The sequence below is a fragment of the Tenrec ecaudatus genome, chromosome 3 (genome assembly GCF_050624435.1).
Source record: "Tenrec ecaudatus isolate mTenEca1 chromosome 3, mTenEca1.hap1, whole genome shotgun sequence".
In the NCBI taxonomy this organism is placed as follows: domain Eukaryota; kingdom Metazoa; phylum Chordata; class Mammalia; order Afrosoricida; family Tenrecidae; genus Tenrec; species Tenrec ecaudatus.
This window is the reverse complement of record NC_134532.1, coordinates 220,473,511-220,495,553: the sequence shown is the minus strand read 5'-3', so window position 1 is coordinate 220,495,553 and position 22,043 is coordinate 220,473,511. Positions and strand designations below refer to the sequence as shown.

The 22,043-nt window shown below is 57.7% G+C and overlaps 1 protein-coding gene across 2 annotated transcripts in view; it reads left to right on the top strand.

The window, feature by feature from the left end:
* Nucleotides 1-2,386: 2,386 nt before the first annotated feature.
* KIAA0232 (KIAA0232 ortholog) overlaps nt 2,387-22,043 on the top strand; it is a 35,151-nt gene continuing 15,494 nt past the window's right edge. For both annotated transcript variants that reach the window (XM_075544664.1, XM_075544663.1), the window contains exons 1-4: nt 2,387-2,519; nt 15,890-16,378; nt 17,873-18,007; nt 21,482-21,548. In XM_075544664.1, coding sequence (XP_075400779.1) covers nt 16,235-16,378; nt 17,873-18,007; nt 21,482-21,548 — 346 coding nt within the window. In that variant the 5' untranslated portion in view covers nt 2,387-2,519; nt 15,890-16,234. The remainder of the gene's footprint in view (nt 2,520-15,889; nt 16,379-17,872; nt 18,008-21,481; nt 21,549-22,043) is intronic.

The following is a 22,043-nucleotide window of genomic DNA, read 5'->3' as shown; positions in this document are numbered from 1 at the left end:
ACTTCCCCTTATGCACCCGTTGTCCAGAGAGGCCTTAGTCCCTAGAGAAGGACATCGTGCTTGGTAAAGGGGAGGGCTAGCGAAGGAGAGGAGAGCCCTTGATGAGCTGGATGGACACAGTGGCTGCATCCACCGCTCAGGTTTAGGACCCATTGTGAGGGTGGCGCCGGGTGGCGAGGGTTCCACTGCACACAGGGTGCTGAGTTCGAGCTGACTCAATGGCACCTCATCCTACCAATGCCGCACTTACAAGGGAGGACATCAGAGGGGACCTTGGAGGCCTCCTAGGCCCTGCCTGGTCCCTCAGCACACAGCTGGGGACACGGAAGCCCGGAGAGGGCAAGTACTGACCAGGGAGGCTGCTCCAGTCTCAGTGGGTCAGTGTCCCATGTGCCGCTTCAAGCCGCCTCCCCACTGTTCCCGAGTTACAGAACCACTAGGGGCTGCTCTCCAAATCATCTGGCCAAAGGTCAATTGAGCTGTCCTAGTCCTAGTCCCACCCCAGACATATCCTGAGGGCAGGGTTTAGAGAGCTGGGCCAGTGGGAGGAGCCACAGAGACCACACAGGAGTCTGAGGGACTTTCTCTAGAAGGAAGAATTGGAGCTCCAGCTTCCCAAGGTCTGCAGCCTCAGGCAGGGTGGGGCTCTGAAGGAGTTTGTGTGACCTCATTACACATGGCCTACAAACCTGGGAGCTGGAGGGGCCCTGGGCCACAGTAGGGTGCCATAGCCTGGAGCCTACTCTCCAGGAGGGAGCGCAAGCAGGTACTCTCAAATCTGATAAGCCTGTAGCTAGGGACACAGTGGCCCGACTGGACCTGTGCCTGGTGCCCTGGCTCTTGGGCTTTTAGGCAGTGACAGAGAAGCTGAAGCTGAGCCAGCCCTGCAGACACGAGGGAGGGATGTTCTAAGGAAGGAGGGGTGAGTACATGCAAAGACCCCGGGGCTGGAATCAGCAAGAGCAGCTCACTGGGCCATCCTGTGGGTCCAACCTGTGCAGGGCAAGCCTGTGTGCTGCAGCAGCCCTTTCCCTCCAGGTGCCCTCATGTGGGGTTTGAGCTGCCTGCCTGGTGTTCAGCAGAGTGGTCAAACACCCCTTCCTGCAAGAGGCCTCCAGGTTCACAGCAACTGGCCTGTGGCAACGAACAAGGTCAGGGAAATGGGGGGGGGGGACAGGACAGGGGAACCAGGCACTGCCCTCCCAGAACACCCCCCCACCCCCTGCCCCCCCCCCCCACACTTTGCTATCTTCCTCCTCTTTCACAGTTGTCTCCAGAAGAGCAGGGACCTCTTCCACAAAGACCAGAGCTGGAGGCAGTCTGGTGGAGGGAAGAAAAGCCCCCCACCCACAGGCTGTGGGGGAAATCTTTCTCAGAGCCTCCTGAAGCTCAACATCCCTCTGGAGAAGAGACCTCTTCCCCAACCACTTGCTGGCTGTTGAGAGCTGGTCTTCCCCACAGGAGTGCTGCCTGCACAAGGAGGGGGAGCCAGCCCTCTGGCTCCTTTGTAACCGGGGTGGGGGGTCGGTGGGAGCGTCTGTGCTGCCCACTGTTCCCCTTGCCAGAAAGGTGGGTGTGAAGAGAAAGAAGAATAACTCACTTCCGAGTCTCCCCCGGTTTCTTTTGTTTCTGCCTGTTTAATACAAAGAGCCACGCGACAGGGTTTCTTTTTTTAAAATGAGTATTTTAAATCGCCCACTGCAGCCATCCAAGGACGCAGTGCAGATAGGTGGAGTGCGCCGGGAGGGGGGGGCTGCGCATGCCGAACCCCACTTTCCAAAGGTTTTCGGGGGATGGTTCGGCCAAGGGCAGTGGAGTGTGTGGGCAACCCTGCGCCCCTCAGCAGCCATTGCCACCGCATTCTAAGGGGCCTTGCTTCCAACAGCTCTCTGCCTGCCCCCTCCTCCCAACCAACCCCCTTTCCGGTCGCACCCTCCTGCCCCCATCCTCTCTGAACCCCTCTCTATCCCCCAGTCGGATTCCCTTCTCTTCTACTCTCATTCCGTCCCCCCAATTCTTCTGTTGATCCATAACCCCTTGTCCTGTTCCTTCTGCCCCCATCCTTTGAATCTAGCCCCCAAGAAACTTTCACCTGCAGCCACGCCCCCTCTAGTTACCTCTGCCCTTCCATGCCCTCTGACCCCTGTCTCTCCCCTACTGCCTCTCCCTCCCCGCGCGGCCTTTCGGGCTCCCGCCATGCCCCCTCCTACCGCTCCAGCACCCGCATCCTCACTGCCCCTGCCCACACTCCCCAGTATACCGAGCCCGCGCCTCCTCTACCCCATCCCCCTCGGCCCGCAGATCGGGCTCGCCTGCCGGCGGGAGGGCGGGGCGATGGCGTCATGACGCCGGCGGAAGGATACGGCGCGCTGCCGACAGGCGCTACGACCAGTTGCCGGGTAACGGCGGCTGCCCGCCCTCCGCCGCCGCCGCCGCCGCTCTACGTCAGGCGCAGGCAGGGCCGCCCGGGCTCGGCAGCGTCGGAGCCCTCCGCGCGAGGCGCCCGGCCGCCGCGGCAGGTAGGTCTGGACCGGGTCGCGGGTCGGGATCGGGCAGCACCGGGAGCTGGGGCGGCCGGGGCCGGAGGGTTGAGGGAGGCCGGGGTGCGGACGGGGCGGGGCGGCGTGAGTCCGCACAATGGGCCGACCTGTGGCGGGGCCGCGCCGTAGCGTCATTCGGGCCTGCGTGCGGGTCGGCGTGCGGCCTGCGGGGCCAAGGCAGCGCCCGAGGCGGAGGCGGAGGCGGCGGCGCAGTCAGCCCCGGGGCCGCGGCATGGCCGGGCCCCCAGCTTTGTCCTTTAGGGGCCCGCGAAGGGAGAGCTGCGAGGGGGGGGGGAGGCGGGCGGCGCGCGCTGACGGGCGGTTGCTCCGGCCTATAGCGGCGCAGGGCGGGACAGGACTGGCAGTGGTAGGCGGTTGCACTGACCTATGGCAGCGCGGGGCGGGTCTGGTGGGCGGGATCTTCAGTGACAGACGGGCGCGCCAGCCTATGGCGGCGCAGGGCGGACGGGCGGCGCAAGGTTCGGCGAAGGTTACCCGATTGCAGAAGTGAGCCGCGGGCGGGGGCGTGCGCCGAAACAGTGGCCAGGCCCGAGTGACCGGTTGGCTGCCCGGTCATCGGCGCATTCCGTGCCGAGGCGCCTGAGCGTGGCGAACTGGGGTCTTGCCGGTGACTCCGCGCGCGCCGCGCCCCTAGCAAGGATTCCCCTTTCCGGATGTGGGCCCGCAGCGTGGTGGTGGGAGACCGCTCAGAGAGGGGCAGCAGCTGCTGCTCCAGGTGACGCGGGGCGCTAGCTGTCCGCACCCTCGCCCCTCGAGTCTGCCTGGACTCCCCCTCCCCCCGTCTCCCCGGGCTTCCGGGCCATGCAGCTGGGAGTCTAGGTACCTGAAGGTCACCGGCCCCGCGGCGGCAGCTGGGAGTGGGGATCCCAGGTCAGGGTGTTCCCCACCGCCTGGCAGCCCGGGGCAGCGGGTGCTAGCGCGGGAGCCTGGGCTCCATCTCCAGGCCTGCTAAGCCGGTGTTGTTAGGGAGCGATTCCCAGCGACCCCGCTGCGTCCGCTCGGGCACATGCCTGGCGGGCCTGTTGTCTGTGCCAGCCCAGCAGGATGCTGGATTCCCTAGGAAATGGGAAGTCGGTGCTGGAGGGGATTTGGCTTAGGTAGCAGATGAGGGTCATTCAGGGGCATCAGCATCCAGGAGACCACATAGCTCCCCTCACACAAGTCCTGAGTATCCGGAAAATGAAGGGCCAGCGAGGTGCCCCACTGCAGCAAGTGTAACCTTGTCTCAACTTGGAGGGTGGGGTGGGAGGGGTGAATGGCTGTGGCTGAGAGGAGGAAAGGTGCAGACCTTTCTAAATATCTGGGTTGTGCTCTGTGGCACCACCCCACTCCTGCCCCAGCTGCGACAACTCAGCTTGCCCTTTCCTGCTCTGGTCTTTTGGTGATCCTCGAAACCCACTAGCATCTCACAGAGAACCCCGAGCTTGCCCTGGCTCTGAGCTCAGTCTTCGCCTTCTCTGCTTCTGCATTCCATCTCCTTTGTTCATGACTTCTGCCCAAGTGCTCCTTTCTGCTCCCTGACCTCGATCTGTATTTCTGTGGTGACTTCTGTTGTGGCTTGGGATGAGCTGTGTTCCTTGTGCACACTGCCCTCAGCAGCTCAGCACCTTGCTTCTCCAATGTTGGTGAAGATGAGCTGGTCGCTCTCGAGCGGCACCCATGGCTGTGTGGGCCCACCGGGTGAGCAACACGCAGCTTGCTTCGGGCCCCTGGTGGCTCTGGGCGGCCCATGCTGTCAGAGTGTGGGCAGTAGCTCTCTGGGGCCCTGCAGGTCTGCGTTGACCCCTGGCCAGGATACTTTCATCTCGATGGCCCATTGGAGGAGGGAAACGAGTATGTGCTGACAATGTGCTTGGCATCCAAAGCAGAATTCTGTTCCCATACACCATGCACATTCTACCTGGAACGATTGTGTGTGTGTGTGGGGGGGAAGCTTTCATGTTCGTTATAAGAGAACATACACTTCAATGCCCGTTATGAGGAGAGCAAGCAGGTAGGAGTGTGTCTGGGGGCGGGGTGCCGTATCAAGAGTCCCGGTGGCTCACTGGCGAAGTGCTCACCTGCCACCTGAAGGGTTGGCTTTTCAACCCACCAGAGTGCCACGGAGGAAGGGCCTGGCAAAGGATGGCCCTGATGACCACTGCCACGGAGTCCTCAAGGTGCAGTGCTACTCTGCCTCATGAGTCAGGCCGGCCCGTAAGAGAACTTGTGCCTGGAGTTTGAAAGGCCCTGGCTGTCCTGGGCAGGCTGGCTGGTGCCCTCCTGTGTCTGTTTCAGCAATCCCAGAAGAGTCCCTGCTGCTCTTGGCTTACAGAGGGAAGGTGCTCTGGGATTGTTGGCAGCAGCACAGGCAGGAAGACTCCTGCCCTACTCTCCTTCTGCCTTGCCATCCTACCCCTCCTTTCTCCTACTACTTAGGGTCCCCCCTCCACTGCCCTATCACTCTGGTTCCCCCCTCTCACCTTGCCTTATTACTCTGAGCCCCTCCCCTTCTTGCTACCTTGTCACTTTGGGTCTTCCTCCCTTATACCACCTTGTCAACCTGAGGGCCCCTCCCACAGTCTCATCACTCTGGGTCCTTCCACGTACCCGCCTTATCACCCTGGATCCCCCTCTTCCTGCTTCCTTGTCACCTTGGGTCCTCATATCTTTTTGACATCCTGGGTCCCTCCATCCTGCCACTTTGTCACACTGGGTCCCCTCATCCTGCCACCTGGACCCCCCTCCTGCCACCTTGTCACCCTGGGAGCATAGGCTGAAGGCTCCTGGTGCCCCCTCCTGCCTGCCAGAGCAGCTCTTCAGGCCCCGCCATCACTGGGTGCTTGCTGTCCCTGTGTGACTTAAGACAAGCCTGCTGCCCTATCTCTGTCCTCTGTTGCCAGAATCACTGTGGGGATCTTTGCTGTTCCCTGTGAAGCTAGGGCCCTCTGCAGCCTGACCCACTTGAGGTTGCAGGGGGAGGTGGGCTCAGCACCTTCTTTACTTTCCACACAGGCTTCTGTCACCATGTTAGATCTCTGACTTCCCTCCTTGACCCTCAGTTATGTCCTCCTGAGACTGACAAGGTGCCTTCTTTACTGGGTTAAAAGGAAGGGGCAGCCCCCTCTCCCGCACTCGGCCCCGGAACGGCCCCTGAGGTCGGCTACAGTCTGCCAGTTGAAGGTTCACGTGCTGGGTCCTGGGGCTGCTGTGTGCTTTGTGGTTACTTAGGGCCGCGTCCATGTGTCCTGCAGCTCTTTTCTGGCCTGCTGCCTGGTGCCTGTCAGTGTGTTAGGAGCAGTAGGAAGCTGGCATCAGGGTGGATGTGGTCTGCATGGCCTCTGCCCTGTGTTAGGCATTAGGGATAGGCTGTTTGGCAGCAGGTGAGTATCAGTGGGCGGGAACCAAATGAACACATTGACTCCAGGTGTTCAACCACTCTGCCCTTGGCTGTTGCCAGCTCCCATCTCTGCCCCTGCCTGAGTGACCTGTAGAGCTCCCGTCTCCAGGGGTGTGACGCTGTGGTGGGTGTGGTGTCGGGCAGGCCTCCAGCTGGCGACATCCCCTGGTGTCCTCATGATGGCATCCTGCTGAGTCTCAGCTCAGCATCATGAAGCTGCTTCCAGGCAGGAGAGGCAGGGGTCCCGTTGGTCTCAGTGTCCTGTGGATTGACTTTCCAGGAAGCACTAGAAGTTTCCTTCCTCTTTTTGCCCGAGGTCTACCTACTCGGTGCTGGCTGTGGTTGGGGCCCTTGCATCTCACAGAAGCCTTAGGCCTGTCCTCCCATTTCCTTCCCCTGCTCTTGACGCTTCCTTCCTCGGTCTGGTTTTGCACAAGTCCCTTGCTAGCTCTTCCTTCAGGGTGCTTTTGGGGGACTTGGGACCGGAGTCTTTTGGTGCAGTCTGGACTGCTACACTGTACTTTGCTTTTCTGTAAAAGAGGAACTTGACTTACTGAATAAAGAACTGGTTATGATGAGATGTTTTCTCTTTAATCTTATAATTATTCATTTAGCGACAGAGTCTTGCACTTAATGTCTGTAGACTGTCGAAAATGCTTGCGTTGATGCTGTCTGCTGGCCTTTCCTGTCACTGGCTCCTCCCTCAGCCCCCCCACACACACACACAGAGGAAGAGCAATGGTAATCTCGATACTGTTGTAACTAGATGCTTAGTTACTAGAATTTTTAAGTCTTAATTGCATTACCGATGGACAAGTTGTATCCAGAAACTTGTACCTGTTCTTAAACAATGTGGCATTCCCAGACGTGCAAGAACAGAGGATTCTGTCCTGATAAGCTATGTAGTTTATATTTGGCTCTGTGTTGTGGTGCAAGGTTGGGACCGTGTTTCTGGGTGCCCACACCTTTAGCTTGAGTGTGTATGTTTGAGCACTGGGAGACTTAGAATGTGGGTGCACAAATTGGAAGCCAGGGTCTGAGGTTCTTAGTCTGGGGAGTGCCTGCTGGGTGGTAGCCACTCACTCAACAGCCCGTGAGTTCTGTGGGGAAACTGGGTCTAAGGGAATTGACCTCATGGCCTGTCAGTTTGGTGATGTGGGAGCGAGTGGAGAACGGAGGGCTGTTGTCACGAGTGGGTGACGTGGTGGCGCAGCTGTGAAGAACGTTGGAAAGCAGGAGACACAGTACCTTTGGATCCTCTGTCATGACACTGTTGTCGCTGGTCACTGTAGGAGATTGAGTAGGGATAGGCGTTTGGTTAATGGTCTACCCATCAGGTTGCTTTCTGCTGCTGCCTCGGCGTCCTCTTCCCACTAGATGTCCGTGACGTGGTGTCAGTGGTGACGTGTGTGCCCCCAGCACTCGGGGTTCTGTGAGCTTCATGGAGGAGTCAGTGCCCAACTAAGCAGCCATAACACCACCTTGCCCAGCAGGGTTCTAACCTCTGTGCGTCATCATGGTCGCGTTAAAACTTTCTAACCCCCGGGGGACTGTGGGTTAGGCACTGGGCTACTAACCACAGGGTTGGCGGTCCAATGACTGCTAGCTCCGGAAAGATGTGCAGCCTTGGAAACCCTGAATGGGGTCACTGTGGGTGGGCCCAGCGCTGGTGGTATTTAGAGCGCTTTGGGCATTGGTCTTTCTCTGCACTCTTCAGGAGCACGAGCCTATAAAAATGAATGCCACTTCCTAGGTGTCCCTTGGACCCATCTGGACCCCTGCTCTTCTCTTTGACTAGAGGCTCTGAGCCTGCTCTTGGGAAAGGGCCTCCCAAATCAGCTAGCGAACTGCTCCTCTGTAGACTTCTAGAAAGAGACATGTGATGTCAAAGCCTCTGCTGTCCCTGGGAGTGATCTGCTGACTCGAGCAATGAGAGACTTATAGAGCATGCCCGTGCACACGCACATGTGTGGGCGCCACACTGATTGAGATTGACGTCCATGCAAACCTGCTGTGCATTTTCTTGCAGCTCAGTAATCAGTCTTGAGTGCTCCAGACTTGGAGACTCACACAACACACGGCACCCCAGACTATGGAGCCCAGGACCAACCCTCACCCCTAGTCCATGCTGTGGCAGGTGCAGCAGTGGTGGCCACCACGCTAGTGTGTGTGTGGGAGGGAAGTGGGAGATAGAGCCAGGACTCAGGTGGGCACGTGCAGCTGGTGTGGACACAGGGTCTCGACAAGCCCACGCCTGAGCGGAGGGAGACCTGTTGGAAATAAGGCAGGAGCTGGGCAGTGACAGACCCTGGTTCTGGGTCCACTTGAAGGAGAAACTCAGGATTTGCTGGGGGCTGGAAGAGGCAGGGGTAAGCAACCAGGTCCCTCCTTGCAGTGATGCCTGCTGAGGTCGGGAGCGCATTCTGGAATGATGCCCACTGTACTTGGCAACTGGGACGGCTTGCAGGGTGATGCCTGCTGTGCCTCCCTGACATCAGGAATGGCTCCACAGGGACACCCACTGACCCTGCTGACATCTGCATTTCGTCTTCCGGGAGGACGCCGACTGCCCACCTCTGACATTGGGAACCCCTGGGATGATGCCCGCTGCCATCCACTGGCGTCCAAAATGTCTTCTGGGATGACTCGGGCATTGGGGACGCTTAGTGGATGGCGCCCGCTGACATTGGGCTGGGCAAGGCAAGGGTTGGGGTGAGCGGTCTGGCTACATTGAATGCCTCTGGCAGGCAGCCCTGACAAACCTGGACTTTGGCGGCAGCCACAAGTCAAGGTGAGTGTGGGGCCGTGCATCCTGCTCAGGTGGACCATCCCTGCATGCGGTGGCGGGCTAGGTGCCAAGTGCGATCGGTCACCAGATTCAGGTGCCCTGACATGTGCAGTGTGAGGCTGCTGGCCGCCAGGTCTGCGGTTTGAAACCACCAATCGCTCCTTGGGAGAAAGATGGGGCTTTCTACTTCCGTAAAGAGTTACAGTCTTGGAAACAAGAGGGTTTTTGTATCCTTAACTGTAATTCACTCCTCTTCCTCTTTAATGGAGTTGAGGGACAATGTAGGGCTGTGGGAATAGCTGGGGGAAGCAACCCTTCTGAGAACACCACCCAGAGGGTAGACCCAGTGAGGGAGGTGAAGACTTGTTTCCAGCCTCCATTCCCCACTTGGTGAGAAGCTCTCAAAATGTACCTTAGGCACCTTCTGATGACACTGGACACTGGCTATTTGGGGAGCTGTTAACTTCTGTTGTGTAAACTTCAGTTTTGCTTCTAGTTTACATACCTGCCGCTGCCTGTTTGTTTGTTTTAAAGTTTGTTGTAATGAAACCCTGTTTATCAGATAGATCTGAATCCAGTAATCCCTGTGGTACACTGCAGTGACTTGATTATGTTCTTCAGCATCTGTCATCATTCCTACTGCTGTTTTCCAAGCTACTGCACCACCATTAGCATACGTCACAGCCCTGTGGGTCAGATCCCTCTCCCCACCTTCCCATTGCCAATAAAAAATAAAACTCAACTGCCATTTGGAAAAGGAGCTTGGTGGTGTAATTGGTTACAAATATTGCTGCTAACCACAGGTCAGCAGTTTGAATCCATGAGCCACTCTGTGGGAGAGAAACGAGGCTTTCTGCTCCCATACAGATAAACAGCTCCAGAAACCTCCAGGGACAGTCCTGCTCTGTCATGGGGTCACTGTACATCAATCTTTGCCTCTTGAAACTTGTACTTTTCAGGAGGTAGAGTAGAAGGGTACTCATGTTCTTAGAGCAGTTACTTGGACTGTCTCAGGAAACCGTGACCCCAAACCTCCAAACAGCAGGACCAGATCCCCAACCTGAGGGGTTCATTGTGGTAAATGGAATTGCCGCAATCCTTTGCCTGTTCGCCTTTTTTGCAAGTGTGTGGCATTGGCAGCGACCGAAACTGCTGTCCAGTGACTTCCCAGCACCCCTAGACCCCTTCTCTTCCCTGCAGCCCCTCCCTGGTAAGCGCTAAACTGTGTGCCTGACTTTTCCTGCCTCCTTATGGACCCCTTGCCCTTGCGTGAGATTCAGAAGCTTGGCCTCGTGGTTTCTGTAAAAAAGGCCACTGCAATTGGGGCTTCTCTTGGGAAGCATTCCTCTTCCTCCTGGCCCCATTCCCAAGCATCCACTTGCCCACGTGGAGAGGAGCCAGGCTCCTTGAAACTCTTGTCCCCAGCTGAGCACAGAGCAGACGGAGCCCAGAACAGTCTCCTTTGCCACTGGCTTTGGGCTCAGACCTGCCAGCTTCTCAGAAAGCTGCAGCCCATGGGGACGGACCTGCAGGCACAGCCAGGCTGGTACCTTGGATTAAGGAGGCTAGGCCAAGTCCCTCGAGGGCAGCACTGGGTGCAGGAGACAGTGACCTGGAGTTGACTGGGTCCAGGCCTCAGCTCTTTACCTTGGCCAAAGGTGAGGCTCTATCATTGCTTCCTTCCATGCTGTCAAGCCCATTCTGACTCATAGGACCCTGTGTACAATAGACTGAAATGGTGCCCTGCCCTGCCCTCACCATTGTTAGAGTCACTGGGTCACTCTGTCTCTGAGGATCTTCCTCTTTTTCCTTGCCCGCTTCCGAGCTTGATCTTCCCCGGGGGCTGGTCTCTGCTGATAGCATGTCCACAGCCCTTCATGTTTGTACTTCCTCCCAGAATGAACGATCTATTGTCCTGGCAATCCTGGTTTGGTGGCTTCTCCCATCTCCCCCCCCCTAACCCCCCCTCCAATGCACAGACACCACTTCTGCCACCTTCCCGATTCATCATCCAACTCAGCTCTCCAGGGCTCCTGAGACCAGTGGAGACACCTTGACTCACAGGGACAGCCTCACCCTTGAGCAGCAGACAGGCTCCTCGTGGCTTCTGTGGGCAGCGCGATTGTGGGTCTGAGTGCTGTCCTGTGTCCTGTGGGGGGCACCGGGCGTGTTCTGCTCAGGGTGAAGCTGAGGTCATGACTGCGGGAGTGGCCTGGGCACCTCAGGTCAGCCCAGTGAGGCTGCTGGCAGGGCCTGCGGCTGGTCAGTTACCTGCCTTGTATGGATGCAGGGCCCAGCCTTCCTTATGCCTGCCATCGGAGGACTTCCACGCCTGGAGGAAATAAATACCCATTTGGCCTCCTGAGGTGGAGTGCGGCCAGCGGCCAGCGCCCAGCACCAGCAGAAATGCTGGGGTGACTCACCAGGCACCCAGGTTTGGCATCTAGAGTAGTTTGTGTGGCATGTGGGACCCTGTGTGGTCAGTCACCCTGGGGTTGCAGTCTGGTTTTGTATTGGAAATTCTGGAGCAAGACAACTTGCCAAAGCATGCCGGTCTGGCACTGCAGGACTAGTGCAGTGGCACTGGCTCAGGTGGGCAGCAGGCAGGCTCCGGGGGCTTATTCCATTCCGCACACCTTTACTAGATGCCCAGTGTGTAGGGTGTGGGCGGCGGAGTCCTGGATGGGGCACCCCATCTGCTCAGTGTCACAGTGCTCCTGGTGCAGTAGGAATGGGCTTGGGAGCCCGAAAACCTCTGTGTGTAGATGGCGATTATGTAGAAAGGGGAGAGCTTCTTTGGGGCTGTCCAAGAATCAGGTGGCCTTCAAGGACGAGATTTCAATAAATGGAAACTAGAACAAGATGAGGAGGCCCAAGCCCGAGAGGTGGGAGACTCGGCCTAAAAAGAAGTCCCTTGTCATCGGGGTGGTCTGTATAGTTAGTGCTCCGCCTGTCAGAATCCCACCAGCTGTGACAAGCTGATTGCAAACCCAGAGAGAGATGGGACTGAGGAGAGTGCCTGCCAGGATCCTGCTGAGCTAAGGCCTGGGGGGGTGGGGGGTGGAGCTAACACAACCCCAGCTCATAGCAGTGGAAGTGCCAAACATTGCAGCCTGGTTCATGTCACCTTGGTGGCTACCTGGCCCTGCCCCGTAGGTCTACTTAGCCCGGGGTGCAGGCAGAGGGTGCCCTTGGAGAAAAAGGATAGGAAGCCACACAGTGTGTCCACCTCCCTGGGACTGAGCAGTGATGGTGCCCTGCTTCATGGGAGGCACTGTGGGTCCCACAGTGGCCCTGAGGCCTAGCTGCAGAGGGTCTGGGAGAAGTGGGGGCCTCCCTTAGTTCGCTGGACTCCTTTTAGAAGAAAACCCAGGGGAAGGGGCCAGGTCCTAAGAAGTGGTCTCAGACTTGAAAGTACCCACGTCAGTTGGGGCTGGGGTCCTGTGTCTCTTAACAAGTGAGCAGCTCAGTCATACTCCAGAAGTGCTCACAGAACAAGGACTAGCTTTGAGTTCAGTGAGCCACACGCCGGGAGTGCACACCATGGACATGCCAAGAACCAGTGTGCGCATTTCTGACGGAACGCCTGTGGAGGCCCTGGGCAGGGAAAGCTCCGTGTTGAGCCACCAAGTATCTGTGCACCTTGTTTTATCCATTTATCCATTTGCTGTGTAATAGTCTGGGTTCTGGGAAGTGTTTTCTTTCAGCTGACCGCTGGGGCCGATGAAGTCGCTCTGACACATGGGACCCGCTGGCTCACTGGTTCTGTTCCCCTCAGACTTGCCCCAGCCTAGTGCAGTGCTGCACCTCCGTCTCTGGAGGGCCACTTGCTTCCCCGCCAGGCTGCTTTCCCCCCTTCTAGGTTCTGGGCAGCTGGGGAATGGCATCCGAGGTCGCAGACAGGCCCTGCTGAATCTGGGGAGAGTGCGGTTCAGTGGATCCATGTCCAACAGGTGCCCAGGAGAGCCTGGTAAAAGGATGCCTGTGCGCAGTGCATGTCAAGCAGAGAACCTGCAATCTCCTGGTGCCTGGACTTCCTCAGCAGTGTGAGCACTGGAGGATTGTTGTCCGAAGGGTTCATATACCTCGCTGAAAGCTCCTGGTCTTGGGCTAAGCTCCTCAGTGAAGGAGCCTGCTGGGTGAGGCAGATAGCACCCTCTGAGGGGTAGTTTCTCAGCACACCTTCTGTGCATGCCACATTGGATGGAATACAAAGGCTAGGAACCCCAGGGCGCTCTGCCTTGTCGGAGGCAGGTCAGCACTGACCGGGAACCCTGGGCCTGGGCCTTGACTTCCTGCCCTGGCTGAGGGCTCCTCTCCCCAGGCCACCTTCAAGAGCTCAGCAGGATCAAATTAATTCACTCCAGTGTTTTGCATTCTGAATGAAACCACGTTGAGAGTCAGCAGACTCTAACCTCAGTGGGATTGTTGTGGCACCTTGTCTGTGATCATGTGTACGACCCTATCTTCGGTGGCATAGTGGTTACACGTGGGGCTGTGATCCTCAAGGTCAATGGTGTGAAATCACGGGAGGAAGACGGGTCTTTCTACTCTCGGAAACAGTTGCTGCCTTTCTGTTAGTTCATGTTAGAAGCTCATGTTAATCAGAGCGTCACTGTGAGTTGGAGGTTAAGGCTGCCCGAGGTATGGTGGTTACGTTGCTTTGACAGCATCTGTCTTCTCGACGTCCGGGTGCCTGTCCCTTGGTCCAGCTGTGAGCCTTTCTCTCGCCTTCACGTTAGGGTTAATCCAGACTGAGGGCTGTTGTCTCTGGCCTTTATTTCTGGGGAGCAAGATGGTGTCTTCCTCTATATCCTGATACTGCGCTCTTCTGCATGCAGTTCACCTTCCTGAATTAGTTGCTCGGCATACAGATTGACGAAGTAAGGTGAAAGGGTACTATCCGTCTGACACACACCATTGTGATTTGAAAGCATTCCGTACCCCCTTGTGCTGTTTGAATGAACCAGGTCTGTGCACAGGTTCTGCATGAGCACAACTACGTGCTCTGGAATTCCTGTTCTTGGCAGGGTTGGTCATAGTTTGTTGTCCACTGGTGTCACGTAGGGGGATGAATGAAACTCAGCAGTCCTCTCTACTGTCGTTCTGGATCCATCAGCAGTGACGGCCTTCTCCCCAGGTCCTCTTCTGAGTCTGGCTGCAGCGGTTGGCCACTCCCTGCGGTGTCCGGCTACAGTTGCTCATACCACCCGTGAGGGTCCACTGGCCTGAGTTGTTCCGAGACTGCTCAGTGGTTTCTGTTCCTACTGTTCCCCTCTCTCTGGAACGTGGGTCTCTCGTCGGTTGTGCAGGTGGCTTCCTGGAGGCTTGGGCCTGAGCTCTGGCATGTCTCCTGCCTCCTTGCTGGTGCTGGCGCTAATTCTACTGTTGACGATCAAGGAGTGACTGTGGATGAAGGTGCTCCTGACCCAGGCTGCGAGAGTTTCAGTCACCTCCTATGCGTGGGACAGTGGGACATGAAATCCGGGAGATGGGGAACATGGATGTGCTTGAATGTGGTGCTGGAGGAGAACATGGAAAGGCCATGAACAGATAAAAAGCAGCAGAGCCAAGGCTAGGATGGCAAGAGTTTGTCTGACGTGCTGTCAGACCGGTCGGTCCCTGGAGAGGTAAGTGTTTGTCAAAAAGCAAGGTCCTCCATGGTATGACATGGCGGCTGAACGATGGGCTCAAACGTGGGCTTGTGACGAGGTGGGTGCAGGACCAGACAGCACTTCTCTGTTGTCCGCAGAGTCGCTGTGACTGGTATGGACTCGACAGCTCTTGACAACAACCACAACCAGGGGCTGCCTGGTGCTACCTTCGTGCCCCTCCCTTCTCTCCAGCTCCCACAAGCTCAGTTCACACCTTCTTTTCTTTTTTTTATTTATATTTATTTATTTATTTATATATTTTTTCGCACCTTCTTAAGGCCCGGGGGGTGCCCAGGGCTCAGACCCACGTGACTGAAGCCACCTTCTCTGGGAGGGTCATAGCTTGTGTTTCTCTCCAGGGGTGGCCCGTCAGGTGACTTCTTCTGGGTACCTCGCTCTAGCTCGTTGCGGTGCTCCAGAGGGCTGGGCTCTGTCTTTGGTACTTGGTTTCTTTCTTTTTTATATTGATCCAAGACCTGCTTCCGAGGGCCTCTCCCCACAGGAAGTGGACCCGCTTGCTCTTTTCTGTGTAGCTGCCCTTGACATGTTTGAGGTCATTCCCCCCAGACTGCTCACTTGCCTCCACTGACCACTGTGACCAGTCACTCTGAGTGAGGCCCCAAACTCGACCCTCCTCCTCCCTTGGTGACCTGCACCCCGTGCCCAAGCTGGCTAACTGGACATCCGGAAATGGCCGCCAGCTAGGGCAGCGCTGGCATCACATTGATCCAAGTTCTGTAATTCCGAAAACAGGACTTTAAAAATAGCAAATGACATGGCAGCGTCATCATCTCTGTTGTCACCCTCATTGGGCTGGGCATCTGCCCTCAGTGCCCGACCCTCCGCTTCAACACCCGCCAGAGCAGCTGACCACCTGGGTCTCGTCCCTCGTGGCTCTGCCCTGTGAAGGACCTCCAGGTTCCCTCTGGTTTTGAGAGCCCCCTGCACACCTCGGAGGGGCTCCCCTCATGACAACTTGGGACACTTCTAGAACCCCCCACATGTGGTCACACTTGCGTGGTCTGCTGAGGTTCATGCCAAAGTGGGGGCCTCATTTCCGGTGGCGTCCGTGAGCCAGTGAGTGGGAGGACAGTGGTCTGGGTACTGGTCTGAGGGTGATGGCCATCAGAAGGCCTCAGGTTCCCAACTACAGTGTGGCTGGAAAACAATGGAGGGTGTGAAGAGACATTGTGTTAGTGACCTTGGTGAAGGTCGGCCCTAGAGTGGCCATTGAGCTGTGGAGAATGTCCGCGGTGACCTTTTGCAGTGTCCACTGAAATGACTCTGCAGCTGTGTGTCTATATTGTGCTTCAACCCCAGGTAAGTTCTTTCCACACCCCCACCTCTCTTCCCCAGTGAGCCAGAGCTTCGCAGGACCCCTGAAGCATCCGTCCATTTGGTCTGCATCTCTCAGGGAGACTAGGCTTCTGAGGGGCCGCACGCAGGCAGTTATGCACATCTGGGTCCCTTGTCTGTTCGCACACCGACCTCTCCCCCGTTGGTGCAGGTTCTGCCGGAGACGCCCTGTGGCCTCCATGTGATGTCACAGGCGACCGACCCACCCTGCGTGCTCGGGATGCCGGACTGCCGCTCCTGCCTGAAGACAGACCCACTGCTCTAGATGCTGGCTGCCGGCGAGGACGCAGGCTCCTCCTGGAGGCCAGGTAGCTCCCCTTGCCCTGGGAGTGAAGACCCCCTCAAGACCCCACCGAAACACCCGCTGTGCGAGATGCCCAGTGTCACGCGGCTGGCCGCCACCTGAGCCCATGCACCCCCCTCCACGTCCTCCTGGACCTCGTGCCACCTGGAAGCCCCTCCCATCCGCGGCCCCTAGCCTGTGTGTGAGTGCGAGATGTCGCTACTGCGAGCGCTGGGCCCCGTGCAGACCTGGCTGGGGCAGGAGCTGGAGAAGTGCGGCATCGATGCCCTGGTTTACAGCCGGTACGTCCTCAGCCTGCTGCTCCACGACAGCTGCGACTATGACCTGCAGGAACAGGTGCGCCCTGTGGGCCCGGGGGTGGGGGGTGGGGGGGGTTAGGAGGGAGCGGGCCTATGCCCTGCAGCCTGTGAATGGGTCCACAGCTGATATTGTAAAGATACCGTGCCGGCATGTCACCAGCAAACTGTTGAGGACTTCTCAAAGGAGTCTTGGTGGCACCTTAGTTAAAGTACCTGTAACCACAAAGGTCAGCTGCTGGTGCTCCCTGGGAAACAGTTGGGCCCTTGTTGTCTGTCCTGCAGGGTCGGGCCACTTGAGAGTCACAGTGGACCTGGCACCACAGCCCTGGACTTGCTGGAGGCATTCCAGCACAGACTCCTAGGCTCAGCACACCCTGGGTAGTTGGTGATGGGTGGACTGGAGCAGCTCTGCTCCAGAGTGCTGGCTACTAGATAGATGTTTTAGGAGTTTGACTGGGTGGGTCTCAACTCGTACGTCACACCACATTGACCATTTTTACCCTGTTGTTGTGCAACTCAGGGACATTCATCATCTTCACCACTCTCCTGCCCCCAAATCGTGTCCTGTCCCCAACAGAGCCCCACAGCTCCTTGGCGTCTCATGCCCTGTGCCCCACTGGGCTTTAGTTGACCTCAGAAGGGAGGAGGGAGTGTTTCCTTGTTGCATTAAACCATTGTGACCAACATGGAGAGCAGGAATTGACCTTCAGTGACGGTCCCTCAAATCCTAAAGCAGCCGCACAGCCACTGCATGTACACGGGTCTCACCGAAATGTCACTTGTCCTTCATCAGCTGTGCGGCTGCACACCAGCTGTGGGCGGTACGTGTGGCCTCTAGCTGTGGGTGGTGGGAGCCCGGCACCATGGAGCTCAGAGGGGCTTGGGTCAAACCTCATCCTCAGAAAGTAAGTTATTCTAGTGGGTGTTATCGCTGCACTCATTTATCAAGCCAGGCAGAGACACTGGGAGTGCAGGAAGGCTTGTCCAGTTTTCCTTCCCCTGGTACTCCATCCTCCCCTGTACTCCTCCTCGATACTTCATCCTCCCCTGGCCTTCCCCCCGATACTCCATCCTCCCTGTCCTCCTTCCCGATACTCCATCCTCCCTGGCCTTCCCCCCGATACTCCATCCTCCCCTGTCCTCCTCCCTGATACTCCATCCTCCCTGTCTTCCTCCCCGATATTCCATCCTCCCCTGTATTTCCCCGATACTCCATCCTCCTCTGTCCTTCCCCCCGATACTCCAACCTCCCCTGTACTTCCCCCCGATACTCCATCTTCCCCTGGCCTCCTTCCCTCTGGTACTTCATCCTCCCCTGGCCTCCTTCCCCTTGACACTCCTTCCTGTGGTGCTCTTGGCTGTCCCTGGGCTCCGTTGCAATGTCTGGCTGGCACTTGGGAGAGCGTGCTTTGCCGTCCTCGTTCCAGCGTGTCTGCCATTCTGAGTCTGTACTCTTGTTAGCCCATGGGCACAGCCCAGCTAGAAGTGGCTGGTGTGCCACGGTCACTGAGCTACATCCACTGTCTTCTAGGAGAATGACATTTTCCTGGGCTGGGAGAAAGGAGCCTGCAGGAAGTGGGGCAAGAGTAAGAAGTGTTCAGACCTCACTCTGGAGGAAATGAAGAAGCAGGCTGCTGTCCGGTGTCTGCGATCGGCCTCAGATGAGGTAAGTGTACTGCTCACTGCTGGTCCCGTGGGCAGAGGGCAGGGCTGTCCCCCACAGGTGTGACTGCGTGGCCTGAGCACCTAGGATGTGGTTGCCTTTTGTCTCTCACCCAGAGTGGCACTCAAAGCAAGTACTGCTGCTGCGGTACTGGCTGTCAGGTGTCCTGGGGTCTCCTGAGTCAAAGCCACTCCCATGCACAGCAGCATGAGACACTGCCAGGTCCTGCGCCCTCCTCACAGTCAGCCTAGTTTCTGGGTCCCTCCTTTTATAGAGCAGGTACACACAGTTTCTATATAGACAGAGGGAGGGCGTGTGCTTCTGTGTACACCCTTGTAACCAGAGGGCACACGGTCCATATGCATTTATATTATACAGAGCACGTGTACACTCATAACCAGAGAACACATGGTTTTACTGACATATATATGCTGCATACCACCCTCGTAATCAGAGGACACAGTTTTGTACGCACACACACACATCTCTCATTTAACATCTTAGGAATCTCTTCTTGCTATTACCTGGTCCAGGTTGCATTTCTTCAAACCACAGCCTGCAGCTGGCACTGGGCTCTGTAGCATGCACGGTGCCACTTGGGGCCTCACCTTTGGAGATGTGTGTGTTTGTGTATGTGTGTTCATTCTCTGGTGCTGTTAGTGCAGGGCTGCTGAGAGGAGAGGTCTGGGCCCCTGGCGTCCTGTGTTAGTGGGGGGCCTCGGCTGAGATCCCCGAGACACCCCTACCCCCTACCCTGTCTTCCAGCCCTGCTTATCAGTAAGTGACCAGGTCTTGAGCTATGGTGGAAACAGCCCACTGACACACTCAGTGCTATGGGCTTGCTTCCCACTCCTAATGCTGTAGGAGCAGAGTTTAGATCAGCTCCGACCATTGTCACTTTGGATCCTGAAGTTTCCTTGTCCTAAAAGATGGTGCAGTGTTGGTAATGGGCCTGTTGTCGAGCCTGTTAGCAGGGGAGCAAAGCTCTGCCTGTGGGTACATGAAGCAGTCTGCTGAGCGGCCGCTCATTTTGAAAGTGCAGGGACTTGCCCGGGGCCCTGCGGCTCTGGGCCATTGAGAGAGACTCGCATGGGCCTTGGGTCCGACTGATGGCTGTCTGGCAGACGCCTGCAGGGGCACAGCCTGCCGGTCGCGTGGCGGTGTGTGTAGAACTGAGCACAGAATTCTGATGTTCACTCAAGGTTCACAGTGGCCACAGGTGTCAGCTGTGTCTACACTGATTTGGGGGCTCCTCGTCCGCAGTGGTGGCCACGTCGTTGTCGTCCAGGTTTCCATCGCAGGTGAGAGGTGGCACTGCCCCTCCAGGCCAGGCTCTCTGAGAAGCTGAGAAAACGCACTCAGCTGGGAGCCATGTCAAGGCCACTCGGCCCCAGTGCCAGGCCTCTCTCCACGTGTGGGGCCAGGTGCTCGTGCAGGAAAGGCTGCGTGGGGATGGGCCTTGTCCTGCTTCTGTGGGGAGTCATAGGGACCACTCGAGCCCCCAGAGCAGGGGAACCAGTAGGCAGGTCCATTTCCTGAGACCCTTCCCCTCAGCTTCTCATCGTCCTCTTCCCTCCCCACCGCAGGCTCCCATCATGCGGACACTCCTCTCCCTCGGATGGCCATCTTTATCCCGCCCCCTCGGACGGGACTGGGGCCGTGCGAACGCATGGAGGGGAGGCCGAGGCCGAGGCTCATCACCGCCCCTTGTGGCCTCCCTCGCTGCCCCCCGGCTGACCTTGTTCCCTTTGCTGCTCGTGGGCAGGGGTCCAGGCCCTCAGGACCCCAAGGCCAAAACGTTCCACTCTGCCCACCTCTGGGGAGGAGGGGGCTCGGAAACGGCAGCTCTGCCAGGGACCTCTTCCCCCGGCATCTTCGAGTGGGTTCCTGGAGTGGTTGTATGTCTGTCCCCAGGCTCCCGCGCGCAGACCTGGGAGCGTGTGTGTGACACGGGGCCTCGCGCTGTGAGGGAGACGGTGTGGGGGTGAGCCGAGCCACTGCCCTTTGCTGCTCTGTCAGTCCCATGGTGGCTGCCCTCACTCTTGGTTCTCACAGCCTGGCCAGACCCTCTTGGGGAGCCCAGCGGCGTGGTGCTGCCCAATGCCTGGTGCTGGGGCGCAAGGTTCAGGGAAAAGAATAGGCCTGATCGGTTGGGAGAAGGCCCACCTGCATGTGCCAAGTTCTCATAGACCCATACATGTGTCCACACACGTATGCACAGATGTGTGCCCACACATGCACCACACACATGCATGCACACCAGTACACACACGTGCGTACACACTTCTAACTCCAGTCCTGACAGACTGCTGAATTCCAGCTCTGTGTGAAGGTCATTTCCAAGGTACCAGGTCAAGTGGTCATTTGAGTGGTGTGTTTTGTGGCAGCCGCTTGCGTCCAACAGGACACAAGGTCCCCAGAGACCTGTGTCCTCTCCGAGACCAGCACTCGGTGTGCAGTCATGAGCAGGGAGGCTCACTGCGTGCTGCGTGGTGTCAGCTGACCCTGGTGTGGGTTTCCTGGTCTGCCGACCAGAATGGCGTGGAGCTGTGGCCCTGCCGGCCCACTGCATGTCGTGGTAAGCAGCTGCTTGCTTGCGGGACTGGTCAGAGAGCGCTTTTGGTGACCAGTTCTGCTCTGTCTGTAGGTGTGTGTCTGCGGAGGGCTGCCTCGTCTGTCCGGGTTCCCCGTGAGCGCCGGGCTGGAAGGGGCTCCTGGTGTGCACAGCTGACACCCCCTCACTCGTCCCCGTGCTGCTGCTTACACAGTGGCCGAGAGCTTTTCTCGAAGCTCGGCCATTTGGTGCTGAGTCATTCTGGGGACTGAATGGCTGAGTTCTATTTTTAGCCTTGAGACCAGCGGCATGACCGGGCCAACGGCTGCCCTGCCCTGGCAGGGCTGTGTGCGCAGTGGCTGCTGGGAAGGCTGGCTGCATGGTCCCCCGGCCGTGCTGTGAATGGCGTGCTGAGCTAGCTGTGTCTGCATCCTCAGCTCGCTCAAGCCTGTGTCTTGCCAAGAGGGATTTGAAAGGAGACAACTTTGGAGGGACTGATGGGCGTCTGTGTGCAGTATGGCTTTTCTTTAGAGGCTGGTTCCCGTCTGGGACCAGGCCACCCTCTCTGCGACTGACAGCTGCTGGCCCGGGCTTCATGCAGGCAAGCTGGGCCCCATCTCATTTCTTTACATGGGCCTCTGGGGTTTCCTGTGTTTTGACACTGGTTCCCGAGTTTGACACTGTGCTCCTAGGGCCCCCTGAATTTCTTTACACTGAGCTCCTGAGTTTCACAGTTTTTGAATGTCACAGGCCTTGGCCTTGCCCACAGAGAAGTTTGGAGTGCTCTTGGCATGGCTGATTTTTAAACCGGACGCCCATAAGTGGTGGTCCAGTGCTTGCTCCTGTGGAAAGGACAGTAAAGCTGTGTCCTGAGAGCCCCCGGTCAGTGGCCAGTGGAGGCTGACGAGACTCTCCCCTCACAGAGCTCGGGCATCGAGACGCTGGTGGAGGAGCTGTGTTCCAGGCTGAAGGACCTGCAGAGCGAGCAAGGTGAGGCCAGCGGGTCCCCCAGGTGACGTACGCGCACACTGGCCACACCGCCAGCACTTTCCAGCTGGGAAGAAGCTCCAGAGGCTGTTGGAAACGGGCAGCACTTCGTCCGCGGCCCTGAGGCCCCGTGGCTATTAGACAGCTCTTCTCTGAAACCTCTGGCCTCAGCTGAGGGGCCGGCCGAGAGCGTGTCCCCAGCCGCTGCACTGGGGCACTGTATCCAGAGGAAGGCTCTGTGTGAAACCGGCTGTTGGGAGATCCCTGGTGCTGCCCAACATGCATCAGGGGCTTTGATCTCTGAACTGGGTACCTCCCTGGTTTAAGCACCCCCTCTGACCAGTGAGGATCCCAGAATGGATCTTGTCCCGACACTCCTGCACTTGGCGCAGTGGACGAAGATGGGTTTTTCTTCCAAAGACATGCTGGAGTAGAGCGAGTTCCCAGAAGTCTGTCCAACTTCTGATTCTTGCAAACACTTGTTAATTAGATATGAGA